The sequence below is a fragment of the Diabrotica undecimpunctata genome, chromosome 3, assembly GCF_040954645.1.
Source record: "Diabrotica undecimpunctata isolate CICGRU chromosome 3, icDiaUnde3, whole genome shotgun sequence".
Taxonomy (NCBI): Eukaryota; Metazoa; Arthropoda; class Insecta; order Coleoptera; family Chrysomelidae; genus Diabrotica; species Diabrotica undecimpunctata.
The window spans coordinates 153,097,539-153,123,919 of NC_092805.1; the positions used below are offsets into that span (position 1 = coordinate 153,097,539).

Here is a 26,381-nt window from a genome sequence, read left to right on the forward strand (position 1 = left end):
ATGAAATTATAGGCCGCATCTTTTATCATCGGGGAGGGTATCCATAGCTAGATAATACAATACGGATCACGTGACTAGCTCCGCCTTTCTCGTAGATGAGCCACTTTCTGATTGGTACACGAAGCTCTAATTTTGCGAGAAACGTTTGAACACGTTTAGAGTCTTATTCTATCTTGGTTACTTGAGAAAGATTCAAGTAGGTTGAGACCTACTTAATTTTCTTAACTAGACTTTTGGTCTTCTCAAAATTTCAGTTGTTGGTGCGACAATGCGCGAGTTTGGAGTGTCGGCGTGAGTTTTGGTAAATTTTGAATGTAGCAGTGATCATCGGAATTTTCAAAATAAACAAGGACTTATTTCACCGTCAAGGTAAATACCTATAAATAATATCGAGTTTTTGTCAGACGTGTGTTTAATATATTTAAACTATACATTGGTTGACTATGATGACTATGTTAACAAAAACATGGTTAAAAGAAACTGCAAGGCGTTTTATTAGATTGTATGGTTAATTAATCTATAAAAATGATAATATCAAAGAGTTCTACCAAATAGAATTTTGAGTTTTTGATATCAGGGTAAATTTGTCCACCTTTTGGTTTTTTGGATATAACTCAATAACTAGTTATTTTTGGTTGAAATTTGACATATGGTTTTTTATAGAAAATTAAATTTTTTGCCAAAATGGCATCTCATAAAGTCCAAGTTTTTTTTTTTCGAAAAGGAAAAGTTCGTTTTTTGAATTGTTGACTGTATATATTTTATGGGTATACTTGGGTATATAGGCATTGCTTGACAAAAAAGAACGACTGTATAATTTTCGTTATACGTTAAAAATTTAACCAGGTATAAGCGTTTGAAATTAAGCGTTTTTTTGGTATTTTTATAATTTTTGTTTCAAAACGTATTTTTTTGGAATTTTTACATTAAAAAATTTATCGTTATGCAAACAATAATTTATCATAGTTTAAACCGCTCTTGAACTACATTGCAAAGATATCATCCCAGAAACAGCATCCTGTATTGTTCCACATCTGCAATCCTGGACTTCCTCCTAACAATAAGACCAAAAACGCTACACCCCTCATAGAAATAATAAAGCTCACAACTTTCGATATGAATCATCTCAATGTATCGCTAAATATAAATGCAAACTATCCCCCATAGACAAGCCACCCATTAACTATTGACGTAACACTTACCAAGTATCCCAAATCAACTACAAAATCCACATTAATTAAATCTCTATTCGTGGAAATTCTAGACCACTACCCTAATTATTTGCAAATCTTTACCGATGCCTCTAAAACTCCGAATGGTCACGCTGCTGCCTACTACTGTAAAGAAAATTCTTATATCATATCGATACCAACCAACTGCAGTATACTAACACATGAGGCTACAGCTATTTTGGAAGCCCTCATCTTCTTCTAAAAGAATAGAACGATGAAGTGCATTATGGTAACAGACTCATTAAATGCATTACTGGAACTGAAACAAATATACCAACAACCCTATTATACAGAGTATAAAAAACGAACTGGAAAAATTTCGATCATTAGGAAAGGAAGCAGCTTTTATTTGGGTACCTTCACATACAAGTATTTACGGAAATAAAAAAGCAGACCAACTAGCTACCAAAAGTCAAATGAACTCAAAACATCCTGCAAAATTGAAGATATATCCGTACACCGATCTAAAAAACCTGGTTAAAATCCACTGTATTAATACTTGGCAAAATTATTGGGAAAAATTGGGTACTAAATTCAATGTAATTTGCCCAAAAATAACTGATGTCCTGGAGACTCTTTTAAACAGAAAAAACCAAGTCATTATTAATCATTTAAGAATTGGCCATACTGCCTTAACACACAAATACGTAATAACAAAAGAACCACTACCTATCTGCTCCAGCTGCTCTAACCCACTGACTGTGAAACACATCCTGCTTGATTGTCCTCAATTCAAGGAAAAAAGAAGATCCCACGGATTCACAGATGATGATCTTAAGACAGTTCTCACCAAAAAAATTTCGAGTGTTAAGCTATTTAAAAGATTTAAGAAGTTATTCAATTTTATTTAATGTAATATTTCATGTATTTGTTATATCCACTAATAACCCTGCGCAGTTTATGTGGTTTTGTGTTTAAATAAAAAAAAAAGTTCAAACAGCTAACTCACAAGTTTTCTGTGTTTCAAAAATTTATAAACAAAATATATTATATTCCAATAATTCAATAAACTATTATGTTTGCGGCTAACGCCATCTGGTGACGCATTACCAAAGCATACGTTGTTTACTTCTGAGAGACCTCACAAATTTAAACAAAATATTAAATTACAATAAAATATAAATAAATATAATTTGATAGTAAATTTAATTATTATATAACCTTAATAATATGTTTAAAAATAATAATTGTAATTTTTTGAAATTATTATAAAACGAAAGTTGTGTTAGAAAATAGGTGTTTCCATTAAACATTTTGAAGAAAAACAAATTTTAATTTTTTGTATTCGAAAGTACCTTCTACCCACGACAACTAAAACTAAATCCAATTGTTTTATAATAGATGTAAATTAAATCATCCACACTCTTTCTTATGACACTAATTTCGTTAAAATCGGTTGATCCAAACCAAAGTTATAGGTATTTATCCACAAATACTTTCCCACTCTCCCCCACCCTTTATTTGAAAAAATAAAAAAAGTACTTGTACAACTTTGTGTGGAATTTAGACCTCTTTCTAGTTTACTTATTTAAATTTGGTATAATTGGGCATATTTCACAAAAAACTGGTTTTCAAATTTTTTTTCACAGGTTACACCCCCTAGCGGTTAACCCAGAAACTTGATAGTTATTTCCAGCGATTTCTCCGGACTACTTTTACAAAGGAATTTTTTCTCCTAAAGTTATAACATATTGGACCACCCGGTACAAACAAAGAGCTTAAGCTATTGCCATCAAATGTATCAAAGATTTTATTAAAAAATACTAATTTTTTCGAACTGAATTAATCCCTACAACTAATGTCACTAAACATCACATATTGACTACTACCAAATTTAACAGTGGAAATCAAATTTTTTAAATCCACGTCATTGAAGTTGGAAGAAATCAAAAAATGGCTAAATACAATCCGTACTACTATCTTACTTGGTAACTGACTGCAATTTATTAACATTATTTTTTCGTCGACCGTCCATTTATGATCAATTTTAACACCCTCAAAATCATTGATGAATGACCCCTATTAATGAATGATTTTCTATTAATGAACGATTTCATTATAGGCAACACAACATATATTGCTTGCATAAATTAATTAAATGCTCTGTGATTGGCAGTGACCTGTGGTGTAGGCAACCAAACATATACCTATTTATATTCTCACTAAAACATTTAAAATGAAGTAGCCGCTGTTAGTACTATCTATCATTGTTTGTCATTATATACATGTTTAAAATTCTGTGTATTTGAAAAATCAAAGGATGGCTATTGACGAAGAGTTTAATTTAACTCCACCAGAATTTAACTTCTTCTATCACAGAATTTACAGAGGTCCAAGAAGACTTAAATATAAATTGCTAAATGCTATACAGCAGATAATCATTTATCAATATCTTCCTTTAATTTCAATAATTGTACCATTTCGAATATTAATGTTTACTACTTATTATAAAACTACCACTAAGGAAACTAAATAAAGTCAATGAAAGCTGAAAAAGTTATTGTTTATCGTTAAGTAAATAAATATTTTGATTATACAAGGGAAAATCCAGGGCAAGAGAAGTGTAGGAAGAAGAAGAATCTCATGGTTGCGTAACTTGAGGGAATGGTACGGATGCACATCAATTGAACTATTCAGAGCAGCAGCATCTAAGATCAGAATAGCCATGATGATTGCCAACCTCCGTCGCGGAGATGGCACGTGAAGAAGAAGAAATAAATATTTAAACTAAGATATCTTTATTTCTGAAAAGTACGGTGGACGGAAAAATTTTGTAACGAACTCTTGAATTAAAATGGCGATTAACAATCTCGAACATTAACGCGCTTGCTTCGCTTACGCGTTAAAATATATCAATTGTTAATCGCCCTTATTAATACACTTGTTGGTTAAATAACTATAAACGGACTTTAAAAGGTTCAAACTACTTTTTGAACTATTGATAAAAAGGCGCCATTTCTTTGGCGTATATTTTAATAAACTCATTTTTCAACTACTTTTATGTCGATACAGGAAACTAGATTATTTTCTTCAGAGAAATATCCCTATCTACGATAAAATGTAATATTGGTACCTGGTTACCGTAGATATTTTTCTTTAAACAAAAAGAGAAATCAAACGATTTCTACCTAGCGAAACCGAATTCAAATTTTTACCACTGTGTTTCCTTAAATTTGCGAAACAAACAGCTGGATAAATTACTCGGCCAGGGAATCTAAAATTGCATTCCACATACCGTTCATCCTGGTCAAAATTCATACTGAATTCAGTTTCTGGTACTCCAAGCCAAGTAAGTAATAAAACATAATGACGGTATTAGATTTTTGTTTTGATACAGGGCAGCGACAACCGCTGATACGTATTTCGACCTCATTAGGTCTCGTCAGAACGGTATAGCCACTGCTCTGCGGTTGTCGCTGCCCTGTATCAAAACAAAAATCTAATACCGTCATTATGTGTTATGATTTTTCTTTAAATGTGGAGGCACAAGCTCACAACACACTGATCTAAGAAGACTGTATACTTAAGCAGTAAGAAACAATATAAACCAACAACCTGACAACTTATAGTAACTGTTAATTAAGTTTTTTGGAGAATATAAAGCACTATTCACTCAACTAATAAATTTAACCAGTATGATTGTGAGTACTTACTATGCTAACAACAATAATCAATAACCATTTGTAGTAAATTATTGGTGATTTCGTATTGTTATGATCCTCCATGTTCTTAATGCGTTGGTTGTATAATATAATTTTTTGTACAGATCATTTTAATTCTGTAGAAGTATTGAATAAATCCCGTCCAGACCCAGTGATTTATATAGCTCAAATAAGGTGATCCCCATTTGATTATTTTCTACCATCTATCTAGTAGTATCACCTTTGTTTCTGAAGATCCCTTCACTATTACGAGTATATTCTCCTTTTGTAGTAAGAGTTTTCTTATCTGAGGCAATCTAAACCCAACCTTATAGGTTAATTACTATGAGACAGTTAAATGATTTTGATGTAGTTAGTCTGATGATTATTCATGATCAGAGATATTAAAATGAGCATAAAAATCAGTTACAAATAATAGAATACGATATAAATCTTCACGGAACCATGACGATGTCCAAAACAAAATAGCTACCGAAGAGAAGAAAGATCTTAATGACAAGAGGGATAGGTGGCTCTAATATGGACTCATTACAATATGAGATGAAATATATATTTATCTGTCTGACTCTAATTCATTTTTATTTAATATAATATTTAATTCATACTTGGTAAAGGAATATTTATTGCCTTAACATATAAAATTGGTAAAACTAACATATTCTAATTAGCAATTAGTAAAATATCACTAATTGGACCAATTAGTTTCATTTTGATGATACCTTTTAATATTTATATATATTTTTATTGTTTCAAAAGATATATACCTATAAAAACTGTATTTATAATTAAATATTAGCTGTACTATTATACGTTTAGAAAGCAAAATTAAAAAAAAAATCAAATAATTTTTATGAATTATAAACATTCTATTAATATTAGTTTTTCTACAGGGTTAGTTATAATTATTGGAAGATCAAAATATTCCCATTTGTCCAAATGAGGGTCTGAATAAAATGTTGTAATGTTTATTTAGAAATTCTTGTCAGAATTAGTAAAAGACCATTAAACAAATAACATTATTTTACTTATAATTTTATAATTATTATTAACATAGACCGCACATACCAGCTGCGCGTGTCGACAAAAAGATTTCTTGCGTTTGTTCTGTCTCTTTCTAGCACATTGTATCGAGAAGCGATACGGTAGGGAAAGACTAGGGAAATAAGAAGAAATGCCTTAATATGACATTTTGGTAAATGATTAGGTTTGGTTAGGTTAGGTTATGAACATAATGAACATAACCTGCCGTAACAGTGTTGCCACATTTTTTTTGTATAATATAAACGTATAATTTCAATTTTACAGCATTTATAAATGATTTTTTTTACATTAACTAAACTTTAAATAAACAATATTGTTAAGAATTGTGGCTTATATTTTCATATAAATAATAACAAAAGTAGTTTTATATTAACTTTTTAAAAATTTTATGAAACTTATTTAAAAACTATTAGAATCTATTTTCTTTTGCGCCTTTTGTATCCAATATTTATACTGATATTTTACTATTTATTTTACTTTTTAAAACTAACTGTTTACTTTTTAAGTATTTCTAAACTATTAATTGTTATATAATTTTAATGCTTTGTATTATGTATGTATCTTTTTTAAGTTTATGCGGTTTTTACGGTAATGTGTCCAAACTAATATGTTTTATTTTTTTATTTTTAATTGATATGCTCTGTGCTCTTGCTCGATTCTAAAAATTAGGTATAAAAGTAAGAAATAATTGACGATATGGCAACACACATATGGAATAATGAAGTTTAAGACTTGCGTTTGATTTACCAAACTGAACTTGTAAGCAAAGCAAAACGATGCAACCTGCAACTGCAAACTATCACCTTGATATGCTTAAAAGATACTGTCTCAGCCATACTATTTGTAAAAGTCAGACAGATCGAACAACGAACAAAAAGATCGTGTTTTTACTATTTTCTTTGATGGGTTTTATTAAAACATTTCTTTTTTGATTACAGATGATGAAATTTAAGGTATCAGGCCTTGTGGCCGATTTGATGCCAAATATAAGACTCATCCAGGCTTCTGGACATTTCATGTTTAATTATCACGCCGACAATTCTGGATCGCTACATACCTTAAGAGTTGGATACTGCTGTATTCATTTAGTTTTATGCTTAGTTCAATACGGGTAAGTTACATTCACAGTTATTATAAATATATCTATATTACTATTAAAAATGACAGGATGCCTATGTGATGAAAGATTTCCTAAGAAAAAAGTACGGCCAAGAAAGCGTTTTATATCTCTTATTAATGACATATAAATCAATACAGAATTAATAATGCCTACGGTTTGTAATGTTGCTAAGAAGTAAATCTAGGCGGTGTCAATATATGTAAGTTACGTTTTACAGACTTCTAGCTTCTTCTTTAAAAGAAATCACTAACTTAATGAAAAACTCGAGGTAGAAGGTGCAAAATTTGAACTCATGGTTAACTACTAAAAAAACAAAATAATGGTTATTGACCGCCAACATTTTCTTTAGACCCGAATTATCGTGAGATGCAAGGTATTTTATCTATAATATATCTTAAAGCTCTAGTTAACAACCCAAGCAGTTGCGAACTTAAAACTTAAAGACGAATATAGTTTTCAAGAGCGACAATAACTCAACTAAACGGGGTTTGGCGTGATTCTCACATTACAACGATAAACAAAAGGAGACTCATTAATTCTAATCTTTTCCACATTTTAATCTACATGTGGGATTTGGACGGTCAAAAAATCGAGTAGGCGACATATAGAAGCTGTTGAATTGTGGACATAGAGACGACTACTTCAAATAACAGTTGACTGAAACCAATTGGGGTCAGACCATGGAGTTGGGGTGTCTCCATTGTAAAAATGAAGCGCACAATATCCTCCATTCTATGGCGTGCTGGACGAGCCATACAGTCTGTAGTCAACACCCCGATGTGAGAGCGGGAAAACAAGGTGCGTAAATACTCATACGCTTATGAAACACACCTGACGCATCATAAGGGCCTTCACAAATTACTCTTTTTCAACTTGTCTTTAGTGATATGTATTTAATCTTTCCTATCAGCCTCTCTTGGCTAACTCTTGTTTCTTCCGACCTCGAATGGCTTTTAGGTTCTCGAGGGCAGACGGGTCACTATTTTTCCTTCTACCTCATACTCTTCAGTGTGGCAAGTCATTCACCGCGCGATTACCTGAAGAAGTATAGAACCAGCTGACATACTTGAATTTTACAGTATGCAAAAAATAAATCAGCAAAAATTAATTCTTGAAAAAGTAAGTCAACAAAACCCGGTCTCCCCTACTTATTTTAGGAAAAGCACTGATGATGGAATAGTTATTCCGAAAAAATTTTGTGATGTAGCCCAATAAGGTTTTTATATGGTTATACCTTTTATAAATGATTTTTTAAATAAAATTTTTATGATTTATGGCATACAGCCAATTACAGAAAATTCGTTTTCCTTATGGATTTATTGTTTATCAATTAAATTAGATAATTCCTAACATTTAGTTGCCACGATAATATGCAATATTTTGGTTTATTTTTTTCGCTAAAACTGCTATTCAAAGTTTATAGAAACCAAGCAATTTTAATATTAATGATAGACTTTAATGTATTGTTGTTCTCGTTCTTCTTAAATTCAATAAGCAATGTTCTAAAGATGAACGCTCTCAATAAATTGTTTGTTTGTCCGAACATTTAGTTATTAGGGCAAGTATTAGACATTAGTTTTAAAACGAAGTCGAAATTAAACAGGTGAAGATATTATAAACGAAAAAATAATGGAATGGTAGGAACATAAGCAGATAGTGATTTCAAATCGAATGAAAACCCAGAAAGAGTCAATATACTGAATTAGAACTTTACATAAATTTCTAATATACGGTAAATACACGCTCTTATTATTTTACTTAAATTACAGGGGTATAAGTACATAATAAATTAGGATAACCATAAATATTCATATTGAAACAAATTTAGTAATGGTGGTAAAAAATTTACTGCCGGATCGTAAGTTCCCAAGGGATAAATAACCATAAAATATTTTTACTGTCAAAGTATAACTCAATATTTATACGATAAAACTGAATTTACTGCAGTAATTAAGTATCAAGATTAGAGCTATTATAAAGCTTAAAGAAGTTTAAGTTAAAACAATATTCTTTATAATTTGAAAAACGTGCTAGGCAAACACAGGCAACACAGGGGAAACAAAAGCACAGTTGATTTAGAGGGCGATATTGAAACTGTAGAAAGTTTTACATATCCGGGTTGCATCGGATAAAATAGAAAATCCAGAAATTCAAAGAAGAATAGTAAAGAAAAACAAAGCTTACTTTTCACTCGCCTATATGTTCCGCTCCAAAAAAATACTCTGGAGATCGAAAATCAAGGTCTACAAAACTATTATCAGACCAATAGTATGTTAGGGAAGCGAGACATGGGTGATGACTGAAGACACAAAATATAAGTTGAAAGTTTTCAAACGAAAAGTCCTCAGGAAGATATTTGGACCTATTAACGAAAACGGAGTATCGAGATTCAGGTACAACCATGAACTCTACCAACTGTTTAAAGAGGCACCGATCTCAGAATGTGTTAAACTTCGGAGACTTCGGTGGGCTGGTCATGTAGTGAGACTGGAGAGTGGAAGATTGCCAAAAAGAGCCTCAGATAGTAAAATGCAGAACGCAAAACCAAAAGGAAAGCCACGGAAAAGGTGCGAGGATGAAGTGACAGAGGACGCGCAAAATTTGCTAGACGTGAGAACCTGGAGAAGATCGGCGCGGGACCGGCAAGGTTGGAGGCATAGTTTGGAGAAGTTAAAGGCTCGCTTTGGCCTGTAGAGCCATTGGAGATAGAGGGATAGAATTAAAACATTATACAGAGTGGAACAAAAAAAACGCTACACATTCGGTACACCTCCTATGAGCAAATATTTTCTTTCCCAATGTTGAAAGATTTTTTTTGGTAAATAATTTGTCATAGTAAACTTTCCCTTGTTAATTAAGGCAAAGGCATTAAGGAAAGAGAAGCTGGGAGGCGTAGAATGTCATGGCTGCGCAACCTGAGAGAGTGGTACGGATGTACATCAAATGAATTTTTCACAGCAGCCGTCCCAAAAGTCCGAATAGCTATGATGATTGCCGACCTCCGTGGCGGAGACGGCACTTGAAGAAGAAGAAGTTATTAAATTATTTAAATGTTAAAAAATTGAATGTTATCTCTGTTATGTCTCCATTTTGCTATGATTACTTTATTGATATAACTTGCGATTATTTCTAGTTTTCATTTTGGTTGCTTTTGCATCTACTGGATCACTTTTTCTATCTACTCTAGGAATTTCTGTACAAATAAGTTTTTCTTGACAGCAATAATTGGAGAGCCAGCTCGTAACTATTAAAGTAATTGCGTATATAAATGGCGTGCTAACATTTTATTGGGTGAGATGCATTAACATATTGGCAGCATGTCATTTGCCACAATCATCCAAGTTGGAAGTATAAACAGAAAACTTTATTACGGTGCCGTGTCGGCTGTCTCTGTAAGCAAGTACAATTTTACGACATACTTAAGGAAAATTGTTTACCTAATATTCGTCTAAGGAAAATTCTTTGCCTGGATAGTAGACACATATTCATCATCCTTAAATTAACATAATCAATTATTAGTCTTATTAAAAAAAAAAAACTTATCAGCGGGCTTTGCTTGGTCAGGTTCCGGGTTTTCGTTAAAATGCAGACATCGTAAAATTACCATAAATCGATTCCTACTCAGAAAATTTAAGAAGGTAGATAGATTGAATAATCGATGTTTCTTTCAATAGTCGAGTCTATTAAGGTATAAAGTGATATTAAGGTAAAGTCCAAAAAACTTTTTAATTCTTCCGAGGTCAATGCTACTGTATAAAATAATCTAAATAAAAAAACTCCTAAAAGAAATATTTTTCGAAATTTGTGGTTTATAGACATATCCTAGAATTAATAACATCTTATAGAGAAAATGTAATTATAAAATTCTATAACTTTCCACTAAACAGAACTAATAGCTGCCTTTGCTTTGAAAATGGTATCTGAGTTGGAATATCTGTTACTGAGTCCGACTTCTGACGTCTGACCGGAATATCTAAAGCTTTCACGCATGCTTGTAATTTTAGATTCTTTCAAAGTCTCTCTAGCCTTTTGACTACATCTTAAATGCAGCTCGTGTTATGATTGAAGCACTTTCTTCGTATTCTCGTTTTTTTCCTGGCTCACCTGATTTTTGTATGTGTCACACTTTATATATGTGTCTATATACACTTTCTGACAAACAAAGAGCGTTGTCTGCTACACATTTCTCTTTATACAAGTTATACATTGTACGTACATTGAACTGTGGATGCAAAAACATTCTATTAGGATTATGAGCTCGTGTATAAACAGATTCATACGAGGGAAAGCTGTTTAGGTGTTCGCGACCTAACTGTATATTTTATTTCTTCAGAACTTTTATTACTAGGTGTATGTTTGCCATTACTTATTACAAATTTTTGCAAAAACTACTAGTTTGCACACTTTATGAGACTCGTTAGGAGTATTTAGAACATATGTGTAGGTTACTGCTTTTTTCTGCTTATAGCTATTTTAATTTTTGAGGCTGTAGCTCTAAATAGTTGTTTTGAGCTACATCCAAACCATTCTCTCAGGTTTTTCAGCCATGAAATTCGTCTTCCTCCGATGCTTCTTCGGCCATCTATCTTTCCTTGCATTATGAGTCGCAGGATGCCATACTTCTCGCCCCGCATCACATGTCCGACATACTGTAGCTTTCTTTTTTCATTTGTAAGTTCAACTGCCTTCTCTTTACCTATTCTTCTCAGTACTTCATTGTTCGTAACTCTATCTACCCAGGAAACCCTCATAATTCTTCTATAGTTGCTGGACTCTTAAAACAACGCTAATGGAAAAACTTTATCGACGAATAAGTTGTATTGAACGAATAACAAATGAAATAGTTTTACACCGAATAAATAAGAACACAGAAATAACAAAAACAATAAAAATTTGTAAGTTACAATATTTCGACCATGTACTAAGACTTCCAGAGAGGTATAACTTTCTAGACGTCATAATACAGGGCAAGATCGCAATCTGACAGGGTACTAAAAGAAGAAAAAAAACGTTTTAATGATTTGTTTTATTAGTATCATGTCCAGCATCATTTGTTTAACACCTACCGATGCAATCAAAGTGTAATATTACCCCACAGCCACTTTCATACTTCTGTACAGGCCATGATCTCTACGATAAGGACTATGTGTATTGTTGCCAATACCCAGCAACTAGAATGCACACATTTTATATGGAATTACATTAAGCAGAGTAGGGTTAAAATTTTTCTCTAAGGAAAATGATGAAAAAATATATCAATAAAAAAAGAATCGTTCATATGTGCATTGATTTTGAGATATCGTCTGGTCACAATAGGATATCTCGAAAAATAGGAAATTCTGTAGTGAATTCTCAATAATATTCATATACAGGGTGTTTCAAAAAAAGGTAACCCCGTCTCTAGGGTAGGTAAAAAACTGAAAAATAATTGGGGTTTGCTTAGTAAAAAAGTTTTGTAACGCCATCCGTTTTCAAGATACGCCATCCGTTTTCAAGAAAAAAATTTTACGCATTTTTTACGATTTTGCCGAAACTACTGGCAACATTGCAATTAAATTTTATTCGAATATGTTTTGGAAGCTGATACATCCCATGAATTTGTTTTTATATCTGATTCTCATAGAGGGCGCTAGTTACACGGATCGTACTAAGTATTAGCCAATACAACTTTTTTAACAGTATAATTATTAATCAAAATTTCAAGTAAACTTTAACATCATTCAATTTTACACGAAAAAGGTACACTTGGTAAAACTCTGTGTACTATTTTCGGAATATTTTAATTTGAAAATTATGAAGTAATAATTGATGCTGGTAGTAATGATAAAGTTCTAATAGGTATACCTCCATTTTCTGCAAGTGTGCCATGGAAATCTGACATTTATTGATTGTTATGACGATAAATCAACAATAATTAGAGTTTTGAAACCTTGTTATTTGTAAAATCAAATCAAAATGTACTCAAATATTGAATACACTGACATGTTATTAACCTTAGGCGAATGTTTAGGATGTTCTAGTGCAGCTGTGACACGTTATGCAGAAAAGTTTCCTAGAAGAAACTTACCAAGCAAAAAAACATTTAGAGCCGTTGAACGACGTTGTCGAGAAACTGGGAATGTGAGACCAAATAAAATAAATTCTGGTAGACCAAGAACAACAAGAACAATTAATAAAGAAAATAATATTTTAAATTTACTTGATCAAGATCCAACAGTTAGCGTAAGGAATATAGCAAGACAAACAAATACTTGTTCTTCAAGTACTTGGCGGATACTGAAAGAACAGCAATTACATCCTTATCATTACAGACAAGTCCAAGAGCTATTGCCAGATGATCTACCGGTTAGAGTGGATTTTTGTGAAATATTGCAACAAAGGACATCCTACAATCCAAATTGTTTTAAAATTCATTCTTTTTACGGACGAGGCCACCTTTACGCGACAAGGTATGTTTAACTCACATAATGTACACTACTGGTGTGATTAGAATCCACGAGTCAAAAGGGTATCTTATTACCAACACTGATTTAAAGTTAATGTTTGGGCATCAACTTTAGGTAACAAGTTAATAGGTTATCATATTCTACCTAGAAATTTAAATGGTGATATGTATCTCGATTTTTTAAACAATTCCTTATTCGAGATATTAGAAGATTTAACGCTAAACGAGCGAAGATCTTTATTTTTTATGCACGATGGAGCTCCACCACACTTTGATAGAAGGTGTCGTAATTGGTTGAGTAATCATTTTCCGAATCGATGGATTGGTAGAGGTGCAGAAGCTCCGATTCATTAGCCTCCTCGGTCATGCGATTTTAACCCTTTGGACTACGCAGTTTGGTCGTATATTAAGGAAAAAGTCTATGCTACAGAGGTAAATTCACGCCAAGAATTGAAAGAAAGAATTCAACGTCAATTTAATGACATCATAGCTGATCCTCTACCGTTTAGAAGGTTAATGGAATCTTTAGAAAAAAGAATAGACTTGTGTATTCGCGAAAACGGAGGGAATTTTGAACACTTACTGTAATTGAATTTTATTTTATGTTCTTAGTCATTAATTTAATTTTCTTCTTGTGAGTTTTGTTTAATTACTAACTATTTTATACCAGCATCAATTATTACTTCATAATTTTCAAATCAAAATATTCCGAAAACGGTACACAGTGTCGAATTTTACCAAGAGTACCTTTTTCGTGTTAAATTGAATGGAGTTTAAGTTTATTTGAAATTTTGATTAATAATTATACTCTTAAAAAAGTTATATTGACTAATACTTAGTACGATCCGTGTAACTAGCGCCCTCTATGAGAATCAGATATAAAAACAAATTCATGGGATGTATGAGCTTCCAAAACATATTCGTATAAAAATTCATTACAATGTTGCTAGTAGTTTCGGCAAAATCGTAAAAAATGCGTAAATTTTTTTTCTTTAACACCCTGTATCTTGAAAACGGATGGCGTTACAAAAAATTTTTTACTAAGTAAACCCCAATTATTTTTCAGTTTTTTACCTATCCTAGAGAAGGGGTTACCTTTTTTTGAAACACCCTGTATATTTAGCAAAAATAAGAGCGATAAAGAGGTGTCACTGAACTATAAAGAACCTCGTTTTATCGTTGTGTTAGTCCTTATTAATCTAACAACAAGACGTAACTTCTGATTAAATTTAAGAGGCATATCGTTGACAAATCAAATCACACTAAACCACAGTCGTACGTTTTATGTTATTCTACCATTTTTATTCAACCTAAAATTTCTAAATGTATAGGAAGTTGTTTTCTTAATTATGCGTAATAAATAATTTTTGGGTCTTATATAACTGCTTTGTAACATCAAATGTACCTAATAAGCGAAAATTACAGAAAATAATAAATGTTATTCTAATGATATGATTTCTAAATGTACATTAGATCTGTGTAATAAGACAATTTTAAAACATGGAAATATTAAACACGACATTCTTAAAAACTACGTATATAATGGCAAATTAATTAATACTCCAAGCTTTTTACTTAAAGGACAATTAGTGGACTCCTAAGAGAAGTTTTTCTGCCTTATCTTACTTATATCAGGTGACACATTATATGTGTCTAGCCTCTAGAAATCGAAATCGAAAAATATTTGTGTCAAATCCTGTCCTCCTTTTAAACTCCACAAAAAGCTATTTATAAAGGCCAATAATTGAGTTATAGAAAGTGTAAGAGTTTATTCTGATTTAATATTCTTCTTCTTTGGGTGCCGTGTCCGTATTTAGACGTTGGCCGTCATCATGTTTACAATTTCCTGAAACCTTTCTCTGTCGGCTGCTGCGCGAAATAATTCTTCTACTGTGGAACCACACCATTGTCTAATATTACGCAGCCATGAAAGTTTCTTTCGACAAATCCATCTCTTTTCTTTCACTTTTCCTTGTATTATAAGGCGAAGTAGAGGGTATTTAGGTCCTCTAATTATATGGCCGAAGTATTCTGTTTTTCTCCTCTTTATGGTATATACCCACGATATCTTTAGGATTCGTCTATAGCACCACAATTCGAATGCTTTTAACTTGTTTAGCATTGTGGTTTTTAATGTCCATGTCTCACAACCATACAATAGGATGGACCACACATAACATTTCAGGACCTTCTTAGGAATATTCATCGACAGGTTTCTGTTGCATAAAACTGGTTTCCAGGTCATAAAAGCCTTACGTGATATTTCGATCCTGGTTATTATCTCTTCATCAGAGTCACAATTTACATTTAACCAGCTGCCAAGGTATTTGAAATGATTTACCTTTTCGATCTCTTCTTCATTAAGAGAAATCAGACCTTGATCTATACTGACCTTTCCAACTGCCATCCACTTTGTCTTTGAATAATTGATTTTAAGGCCTCTCCGATAACTTGCTTCACTGACTAAATTTAGTAATGTTTGGAGATCTTGTAAATTTTCTGCAAGAATGGCTGTATCGTCAGCGTATCTAATATTGTTGATTACTTCTCCACCTAGTCTTACTCCCTCTTGTCTGTCATCCAAAGCCTCCCTAAAGATTTCTTCAGAGTAGAGATTAAAAAGAGTAGATGACAAAACACAACCTTGCCTTACTCCACGTTTGATGGATATTTTTTTCAGTCGGACTGTCTTCAATTTGGATAGAGGCTACTTGATTGTAATATAAGTATTTCAGCAGTCTTATATCATAGAGGTCAAGTCCTGCTGCCCGTAGGCAATCGAAAAGTGTATCGTGTTGTACTCTGTCGAACGCCTTCTCGAAGTCGATGAAATAAACATAAACATTCTTTCGGAATTCACAACTTTTTAGTAATAGAACGCGCATACAGAATAGTGCCTCTCTAGTTCCTAGACCGTTTCTAAATCCAAATTGCTTATTACCCATCCTACTTTCGCATAGATTTAATATAAGATCTGTCTAAATCCTCTACTGTAAATATTTCATCATCATATAACGGGGGTCCTACGGCGATTGCCGCTTCCCGCATTTCAGCCTCCATCTTTTCCTATCTCTCCAATCTCCCTCTTCTAAGTCTCTAGATTGCATTGTTTTTGTAATTTCTCTTCTCCAGGAATTTGGTGGTCTTCCCCTTTTCCTTCTTTCTGGCGGAACATACATTAAGGCTTTCTTTGGCCACCGCTCCTCCTCCATTCTCATCACGTGACCATACCATTGTAATTGCCTTCCTTGTATTCTATCTGAAAGAGTATCTCTAATTCCTGTACGGTTTCGTCTTTCCTCAATCCTGATTCTTTCTATTCTCGATACTCGACATGACCTTCTAAGATAATCCATTTCCACAACGTCTACTTTGTCTCGTTCATTCTTTGTCATCGTCCAACATTCGGCACCATATGTGGTAATTGGTTCTACAATTGCTCTGTATACGCGAAGTTTGGTATGCATCTTTATTTATGATTTACTGTAAATATTTATTAATTGTTAATCAAGTGCGTATGACAGGGCAGCCGCTCGGGCTGCCGCGTGAATAAAAAGAGTAACAAGATTTAATTTTTGCTAGCGATAATTCTCATTGTACAAATTAGAGCTCAACCTGTCATAAACGATTCATATTAACAATTAAAAAACAATTAGAAGTATTTGCAAAGTGAAAATTGCAACGGCAAAATAAACTTATTTTAAAGTAAAATTGTAGCTTATTTCCACAGTTGCAAACGATAGAGAAGCGGTTAAAGAAGTGACCGCCTACATTCGTTAGAAGACGACACAATAAGAAGAAAAAAAATTGCCAGTAAAAATAATAAATTCTATTTCATCATGTTAATGCGAAGCCTTTTCTTATAGTACCATATCTTAGTAATTTTATTTATAAAAATTATTCTACTTTTTCATTTTGTTTTAGTTGCACTTTTGGTAACTTAGTAGTAGAACGAGAAGACGTTAATGATTTAGCGGCCAATACAATCACTGTCCTGTTCTTCACTCATTGTATAACAAAATTTGTCTACTTTGCTCTAAGATCAAAATTATTTTATAGGTAAGTTAACCAGAAATATTTATTAGTATCTTAACTATCATTTAGATGTTCTATATTCGTAAAGCAAACTCGTAGAGTTAATTATGTCAACAATTATTTGTTTACTTTTATTTAGTATGTGGCAATACATGGTAATATGAACCATATTTACAAAAATATGTAATGTCTATAGTTTTATATTGTGTATTAAAAATGTGTGCAGCTATGCCCTTAAAATTATGGGGAGTTGTAGCGAAGAAGTCCATTGGATCGTCAGTGTATGCTCTTAGATGACATTTCTTGTCCAGATGACGAATGGGTTTGCTTGCAACTGCATAGTCGCAGTTTAGTTTTGGGGGTTTCTCTATCTATATAGTATCGTATTCTGTGCGAATTTTGTTCAGAATTTCCTATATATGACCAGGGATATCAAAAGTTATGCTCATTTCTGTTGGATCTATTGAATCTCGTATAAAGGAAAGTTTTTATTTCATAACAATAATTATTTAGCACTGAGGAAGAAGCCGTTGTCAGAGAGCTGTTTAGCAAGACGCTAGCTGTTTGAGTTTCTGGATCCCACTCGGTTTTTTCTATCTGAGGTTAGAATGGTGAATGAGCAGTTCTGTATAATTATTTTATTGTATCCTGCACAGAGCTTTTGAATAATGTTGTTATGTGTTTTAATCTTAGAGGCAGTATTTTCAATGTGAAAGGTAGGGTTCTCTCTAAAGTAATTCCAAGTTATTTATTTAGCATGCGTTTGGTGTTTGAGCACAGTAATATTAAAAAATACTTTCAGTTGTAGGTTTGCTTCTCTGGTACTAAGGCTAAAGTAGATAGCTTTAATGTTATTTAGGTGTGGTGTGAGCCTCCAGTTTTTGACGTGACAACGTCTTAAATTAGGTTGTGGCTCGGAGTCATTCATGAAAAAGTGTAACGCCCGCTCACGTCTGTTACAGTGAGTCACCGAACGAGAGAGAGGCCCGCCGGACCGGCGAATGCCTTGCGTCTCTCTCCCACTCAAACATGATCGGTCCGCTGCGCGCGCAGCACTAGAGAATTAGGCGCGTTGAATCGGTGCGTGCTTCCGTGCTTGTGTCTCTGTCTTTCTCGAGCGTTCTTGGCGTTCAAGACACATTACAGCAGAAACACTTCCTTTCATTTCATATTTCTTCTATCATCGTCCTATCCTCAACAAAATCACTCAAATAGAAATTAGTTAAGTTTAAGTTTACATGTACAATGTTTTAGTAAACAAAATATATTTCTATAGTTAAAATTTGTGCAATTCTTATTTTCATTCAATAAATATTCTACCGAGAAAAAGACGTTGTCACGTAAAATCTTCGCCCGTAAAACCGACTTTACAGGCAACCGATTTTTTTTAAATAATAATTTTAAGTAATAAAGTGGAGAAATAATCTGCTACGTTTGGCGAAGTTTTTATGCTCGACAGCTATAACTAGATTAGCAGCGTATCCAAATTTAGCAGGAGCTTTGAGAAGATCTTATATATAAAGGTTGACAATAGTAAGGGCCAAAACAGATACCTGTGATAGTCCAATGTTTAACTTTCACGTTTTGTTTAAACCACGTTTATATAGAAGACCTTACTTAGAAACTGTGTCGTAGGTAGTAAAGATCAACTATGTGTAGTAATACCTAATATTTAATCTTTACGGCTTCCATTTGGCCTTAAGCCACTTGCTCTAGGAACACAGTGTTAAGGATTTTTGATCCTATTCTTTTGAGCAGTAGTGTTTTTAGTTTATAACATTAGGTATTGGTCTCCAAATATCTGGCTTACTGCGTGACTTCTTTGATTTTAATCTATCGATTACCTTTAAAGTTTGAAAAGTTTTTGGTAAGATTTTTATTGATAAAATGTTTAAGTAGAATTAGAATTTAGTGAGCCCCTTTTTCGCAGTTTTACCACAGAGTAAAAGGATTATCATCATCATTATCCAGTCGTCTGCATCCAAAGTTGGACATAGGTCTTCCCTAATTTCTTCCAGTACTGTCAGTCTTCATCTTTCTGCAGCCAATTCCCAGCCAATTATTTTGATGTCTGTTTATTATGTACGTGGTCTAGCTCTGTTTTTTCATTTCAGCTCGTGGTCTTCACGCCAAAATTTTTTGGGTTCACGGAATTTCATCCATTCTGGTCATATGGCCCGCTCAGTTTCACTTCAGCCATTCTATACGCTCTATGATATCGGTGACGCCATCATTCTTCTTATTTCTTTGTTTCTAACTCTATCTCTGAGAGTCGATCCAAGTAGCGAGCGTTCCATTCGTCTTTGGACTACTTTGAATTTGACTACTGTAGCTTGGGGTAAGGAAGTGTTCTCGCCCCCTAAGTAATGACTAGAATACACATTGGTCGAACTCAGGATACGCTGTTAATCTCGTGGACCTCTAGAAAGAAAATTATTCAGCAGAATATCACAGAGTTTATCACATTCGTTGTACCATCACGAGATGAATTATTTTCGAAAACTTCTTGGAATACGCTTTTTAGCTATTACCATAACAACACCAGAAATCCTCTCATAATTATCCACTTTAACTGAAATCCATTCTATACCCTTATCCAGGTCTTATGAGAAGGTGCTTAAGTTTACTTTCCCAAAATTTGACCTTGGTCTAAAAATTTACCTAATTATCGATGTATGTGAATTGTAAATAATTGTCTTATTTCTTATAAAAAAAGGATTTATTGACTTCATGAGAAAGTACTTTTCTGCTCATATTGAGTAGTTGGTTTAGATTACTTTGTGTTAGTGTGTTTTGTGTTTCAGGCCATTTTACTTAAGGAGGTTTATACCATATAATTGCTTGGTGTTTAATTGTAAGAAATTATTTAATTTTTTATAATTTTAGAACGTTAGGAATATGGAATCAACCAAACAGTCATCCATTATTTATAGAGTCCAACAACCGATATCATGCACTGGCTTTGAAAAAAATGAGAACCCTGTTGATCTGCGTTGTTGCAACTACAGTGCTCTCAGCAGCAGGTAAAGTTTAATTTTATCATAAAATATATTTTAAGTTTACTGTAACTGAGTCATTAAAAAAAAGTAACAATTAAATGCACTGAAAGATATTTAAATGTACCTAAGAAGTAAGATGTTAATGACAAATGGAACATGGTACAGGAAACTTTAATAAAGGCAGGAGAAAAGCTACTGCAGACAAAAATAAGGAAAAAACAGAGATGAATGACTTCAGAAATCTTAGATTTAATGGAGGAAAGAAGGAAACATAAAGGCAGGAGTAAAGCAAAATACAAGGAACTACAGAGATTGATAGGAAAGAAAATAAAAGAGGCCAAATCCACCTGGCTTGCTAATCAATGCAGTGAAATAGAGGCATATGCTAAACAGTATGATAGCTTTAAGATGCATAACAAAATGAAGAAAATGACAAATACACTGAGAAAAAAGAAAGATGCCCTTCTGAAAGACGCGAATGGAAAAATCATTATAGAAATTAAAGAGAAATTAAAAAAATGGAAGACATACATAACAGATCTGTTTGAGGATAATCGACAAGAACCGGAAGAAATCGACAGCGAAACGGGGCCAGAAAAACTGTAGGTCCAGACGAAATACCTGCGCAACTACTGAAATGTCTAGACGATGAAACTCTACCTGTACTTCTGGACCTATTTAATGAAGTATATAAAACTGGAAAAATCCCACAGGAATGGTTGGTGTCCACCTTTGTAGCAATACCAAAAACAATATATGCCAAAGATTGTTCAGACTATAGGACAATATCACTAATAAGCCATACCCTCAAAATATTTCTAAAGGTGATTCATCGAAGATTATGTAGAAAACTAGAAGATGATATGGATGATACTCAGTTTGGGTTCCGCAAGGCTGGGAACGAGAGAGGCATTGTTTGCTTTTAATGTCCTCTCTCAAAGATGCTTAGATATGAACCTAGATATTTATTCCTGTTTCATCGACTTCGAGAAGGCATTCGACAGGGTCCGACATAAAAAACTAATAGAAGTACTGAGAAACAAAGATATAGACAGACGAGACTTACGAATCATTATCAATCTGTATTGGAATCAAAAGGCCAATATAAAGATAGAAGAACAAAAGTCCGAAAATATAGATATAAAGAGAGGAGTAAGACAGGGCTGTGTTGTATCACTATTACTGTTAACGTGTACAGTGAAGCCATATTCCAGGAAGCGATAGCGGATCTGGGTGATGGAATCTCTGTAAACGGAAGAATAGTAAATAACATAAGATTCGCTGATGACACCGTTATAATGGCAGACACCCTGGAATCGCTACAAGAATTGGTAAATAAAATTAACGATTATTGCATTAGATACGGACTAAAAATAAATAAGAGAAAAACTAAATTTATGATTGTCTCAAAAACGCAACATGGAAATGAAAGATTAATGATAGAGCAAACCCAAATAGAAAAAGTAGAGACATACAAATATCTGGGAACCTGGGTTGATGACAAAAATGACCAAAGCAGAGAAATCAAAGTCCGAATTGAAACTGCAAGGCAAGCATTTGTGAAAATGAAGACAATGCTTACCAACAGAGACCTTCAGTTGCATCTCAGATTGAGTGCTCTAAGATGTTACATATTTTCTAGCTTACCATACGGAATGGAAGCTTGAACATATACAACATATAAGATCAATAGAAGCGTTCGAAATGTGGTGTTACAGAAGAATATTAAAAATTCAGTGGGTTCAAAGGATTACCAATGCTGAAGTACTACGACGTCTAAATAAGGAGTTAGAAATTATGAACAGCATAAAAAGAAGAAAACTAGAGTATTTGGGTCACATAACCAGAGAAGAAAAATATGAGCTGCTGAGAATTATTACGCAAGGAAGGATCCAAGGAAGAAGAAGCATAGGAAGAAGACGCATCTCCTGGCTGAAGAACCTTAGAGAATGGTTTAACTGTAGTTCACTACAATTTTCAGAGCAGCAGCCAACAAAGTGACCATAGCCGTTATGATATCCAACCTCCGATAGCAGATGGAACTTTAAGAAGAAGAAGAAGCAGTAAGATAGTAATCATTTATTAGTCTCATTATCTTAAAGATCTTTACTAGATAACATTAGCTGTGTAATTGTGAAAGTGACTTTTGATATTTTAGATTTACTTTGCAGGTACATAATTACCAATAATGCATAGAAATGTGTATTATAACGTAGTTTATTTATAAAGCTCAGATATACTTTCTCAAAAATATTTACAAAAAGAAACTGTTTATTAAAACTTGTTGTTTTTACTAACCTTTCTATAAACTAATACTTGCTTTGTCTGATAGCATGGACTGGTATAACATTTGTTGGCGACAGTGTTCATAACGTGAAGGATCCCAACAACGCAAACGAAACTATCGTAGAAGAAATTCCTCGACTGTTGGTAAAATCATGGTATCCGTTTAATGCAATGTCGGGTGGAGCTTATTTCATTTCTCTAGGTTTCCAGATCTATTACGTGTTCTTCTCACTTATGCACGCAAATCTCATGGACAGTTTGTTCTGTTCATGGCTGATTTTTGCTTGCGAGCAACTGCAGCATTTGAAGGAGATCATGAAACCGCTCATGGTAAGTAATCTAGATATTTTACCTGTCAGCAAAAATACTGTTGAGTACCTTTATATTGGTATCATAATTTGTTCTCTGTAGAGTTACCAATTTCTTTTATTTCATGACTATTTTATTACTCTCTGGTATTATTAAATGAATGTTATAGACATTATGACATGTTGTTAAAGGAAACAGAACGAAATAAATAACTTGTTAACAAAAAACTAAAGTAAATTGCATAATGATAAGTATAATTAAGTAAAAAAATATAATGAAAATAATGGGTAAATAATATACAAATTAACAACATTAATCCGGGACGCACTCTTCTGGAGTTCCTTAAGTATCTACTCAAAGCGTTGAAACGCTTTAACTTTGGCAAATGCTTATACATAAAATTTCTCATATTCTCATTTCTCATTAGTCCTATATTAAGTTTTTTCTATCTAAGTTTTTTTTATTAGTATTTAATATAGTGATTGTTTTTTTAGAGATATAAAACTTTGAAATGGAACAAACCAATGATGATTTTTTAAATTGATTTGAAATTCACTTTATTCAAAATATAATATTTTGGCATTATAATTTAAATATTTTTGCTGGCTCTCACGTAGTCTTATTTAGTGGTTTATTCTGTAACATTTCCGTTAAATTTAAGAGGCCTCTAAAATTTTACTTTTAACGGTCCTCTTAAAGTTTTAGGTAACGTTGACATTCTATAAAGAAATATTATAGAGGACTGCTAAAATATATTTTTTTAGAGGAATCCTCTAAAAGGTTTTCATAAGATACGGTAACGTCGCACGTTGATCGTGTTTAAACTATACTTGTAAGGTAAAAATTTACCAAAAACTAAGTGTCGGAGGCCAAAAAGAAAGAAGGGGAAATTGACAGTCTGCTTGACTTACTATTTTATTATTATTGAAAATATATTTCAGTTTATTTGTGTTCGCGTTGGTTTTATTTTCAGTAGTAATAGCCCTAGGACATAGATAACAGACGAGATAATTTCATGACAATCGAAAGCTCGTTCCTTGGTAACAGCACGAAGCCGAAGGCTGAGTGCTGTTACCAAGCAACGAGCTTGAGAAATTTGTCATGAAATTATGAGGCATTCATCAATGTCCGAGGGATATTCGGCGGATAATTTTTCGAAAAAAAAAAATCATAACTCAACATAACAAAACATTTATTTATTAAAAGAACAGTTAGTGAAAGTACAATTATTAAAATTTAAGTTAACATTAGATTGTATTTCTGTGAATTTTTTCTTTGATTAGCGCATTTATACTTTGAACATTCTCATTGCCGAAACGTGACATTTTGAAATTTATTTGGATGAAGTTGTCAAACTCGATCGTGTTGTCATAGGGATAGAAAATTGCACTGAATGCAATTATCAGTCTAATGTTGACATGATTGGCTGAAATTGTTCCACATGACACAAAATGACGAAATTTGAATGGTTGTTAGAACAGTGGAAAAATTATCATTTTAATAAAATTTAATTTTGTCTCGTGCTCCACGAACAACAAAATCTCAAAAAGAGTTTTTGATAGGTAAGTGTTATGGAAAAGGATTGATCATACCTCGGATTATAATTTGATGTTGTCTAACTTTAGCCCTACAAAAAGAATAAAAAATTTGAATTTTGTTGTAGGTGTACACATGGATTATAAAGTAAACTGAGACTTACCTCTCATTATTATTTATTATTTCATCAACTAAAGCTTCGCCAAATATATCATAAAAAGACAAATATATCATAAATAACAAACTAATAATCATATGAACCTAACCAAACAAAAATAATCAAACGATATTTAACGGACTGCTAAAAATAAGAGGACAAGTTTTGACATCCTCCACAATATTCTGTTTTAGCGGGAGTTTTAACGGTTTAGGTTGTGATTTTAACGGATGCATAAGTTACAGAATACAAAAATATTTTTAGCGGACGCTAAAATTTTAGTGTTACAGAATACAACCCTTAGAGCTCCAATTTTCGATGACTTTTTCTAACATTTGTTGCCGTATATCGGCATTAACGCGGCGAATGTTTCCCCGTGTAGACAATCGTTTCAGGTTTATCGGCGTAGACTGGCCACTTCACATATCCCCACAGAAAATAGTCTGGCGGTGTTAATTCGCACGATCTTGGAGGCCAATTCACGGGTAAAAAACGTGAAACTATGCGGTTACCAAACGTTTCTTTCAATAAATCAATTGTGACACGAGCAGTGGGACATATTGTGCGTCTTGCTAAATCCACAACTCATGGTTGCATATCATGGTTGTTTAAATAAGGCATAAAACGCCAGTAATCATAGCTCTATAGCGATCACCATTGACTGTCACATTCGGGCCAGTATCGTTTTTAAAGAAGTATGCCAATGATTCCACCAGCTCACAAAGCACACCAAATGGTCAGTTTTTCTGGATGTAATGGTGTCTTTACATACACTTGAGGATTATCTTCACTCCAAATACGGCAGATTTGTTTTTTGTCATAGCTATTCAATCAAAAGTGAGCAATATCGCTAAACTAAATTCGCTTATGAAAATCAGGATCAACGGCAATCTCGTTTTGGGCACAGAATCTACGCCTTGCTAATTGATTATTTAGCTTCTTTGTCAAGATTGCATTGTCAATGTAATCATCAAAGACTGCTGTGCACGATGGTGGATAGACTGATTCGGGTCTTCCTCTACGCTACGCTCTACATCAGTAACAACTTCTTCTGTACGCACTGTACTATATCTCTGAGGATGCGTATTATCATTTAAAGTAAACATGGTGCCAAACCAATCCATGGTTAATCGAAATAATTGCTCTGATGGACAAATATGTTGACCATAAAATGAACGGAGTGCGCAATACGTATTTGGAACATAACCATGATTTTCAAAATAAATTTGCACAACATGGAGGCGTTATTCAGGCGTCAGTCTATTCGTGCTAAAATGCCAAACCAAACTAAACAGAAGTCACTTGACCGCTGTCAAAATTGTCGCTAGTTAAAAAAGTGTTACCAACTTACATTTTTATACCTCTAAAAAACACCCTTTACACTAGTATAATATATATATATATATATATATATATATATATATATATATATATATATATATATAAGCGGGGATCCTACAGCTTCTGCCGCTTCCCGCATTTCGATCGCCATCTTTTTCTATCTCTCCAGGTGTCTTCATCAATGGCTCTGTCTTTCATGGTTTCCATAACACCTTGTA

The 26,381-nt window shown here is 33.1% G+C and overlaps 1 protein-coding gene across 1 annotated transcript in view; it reads left to right on the forward strand.

Annotated features, from left to right (window-relative positions):
- Positions 1-171: 171 nt before the first annotated feature.
- The window catches only part of Orco (odorant receptor co-receptor), a 37,146-nt gene continuing 10,936 nt past the window's right edge, over positions 172-26,381 (forward strand). The window contains exons 1-5 of the mRNA XM_072527214.1: positions 172-369; positions 6,874-7,046; positions 17,425-17,559; positions 20,422-20,558; positions 22,867-23,150. Of these exons, the coding sequence (XP_072383315.1) occupies positions 6,874-7,046; positions 17,425-17,559; positions 20,422-20,558; positions 22,867-23,150 (729 nt within the window). The 5' untranslated portion in view covers positions 172-369. The remainder of the gene's footprint in view (positions 370-6,873; positions 7,047-17,424; positions 17,560-20,421; positions 20,559-22,866; positions 23,151-26,381) is intronic.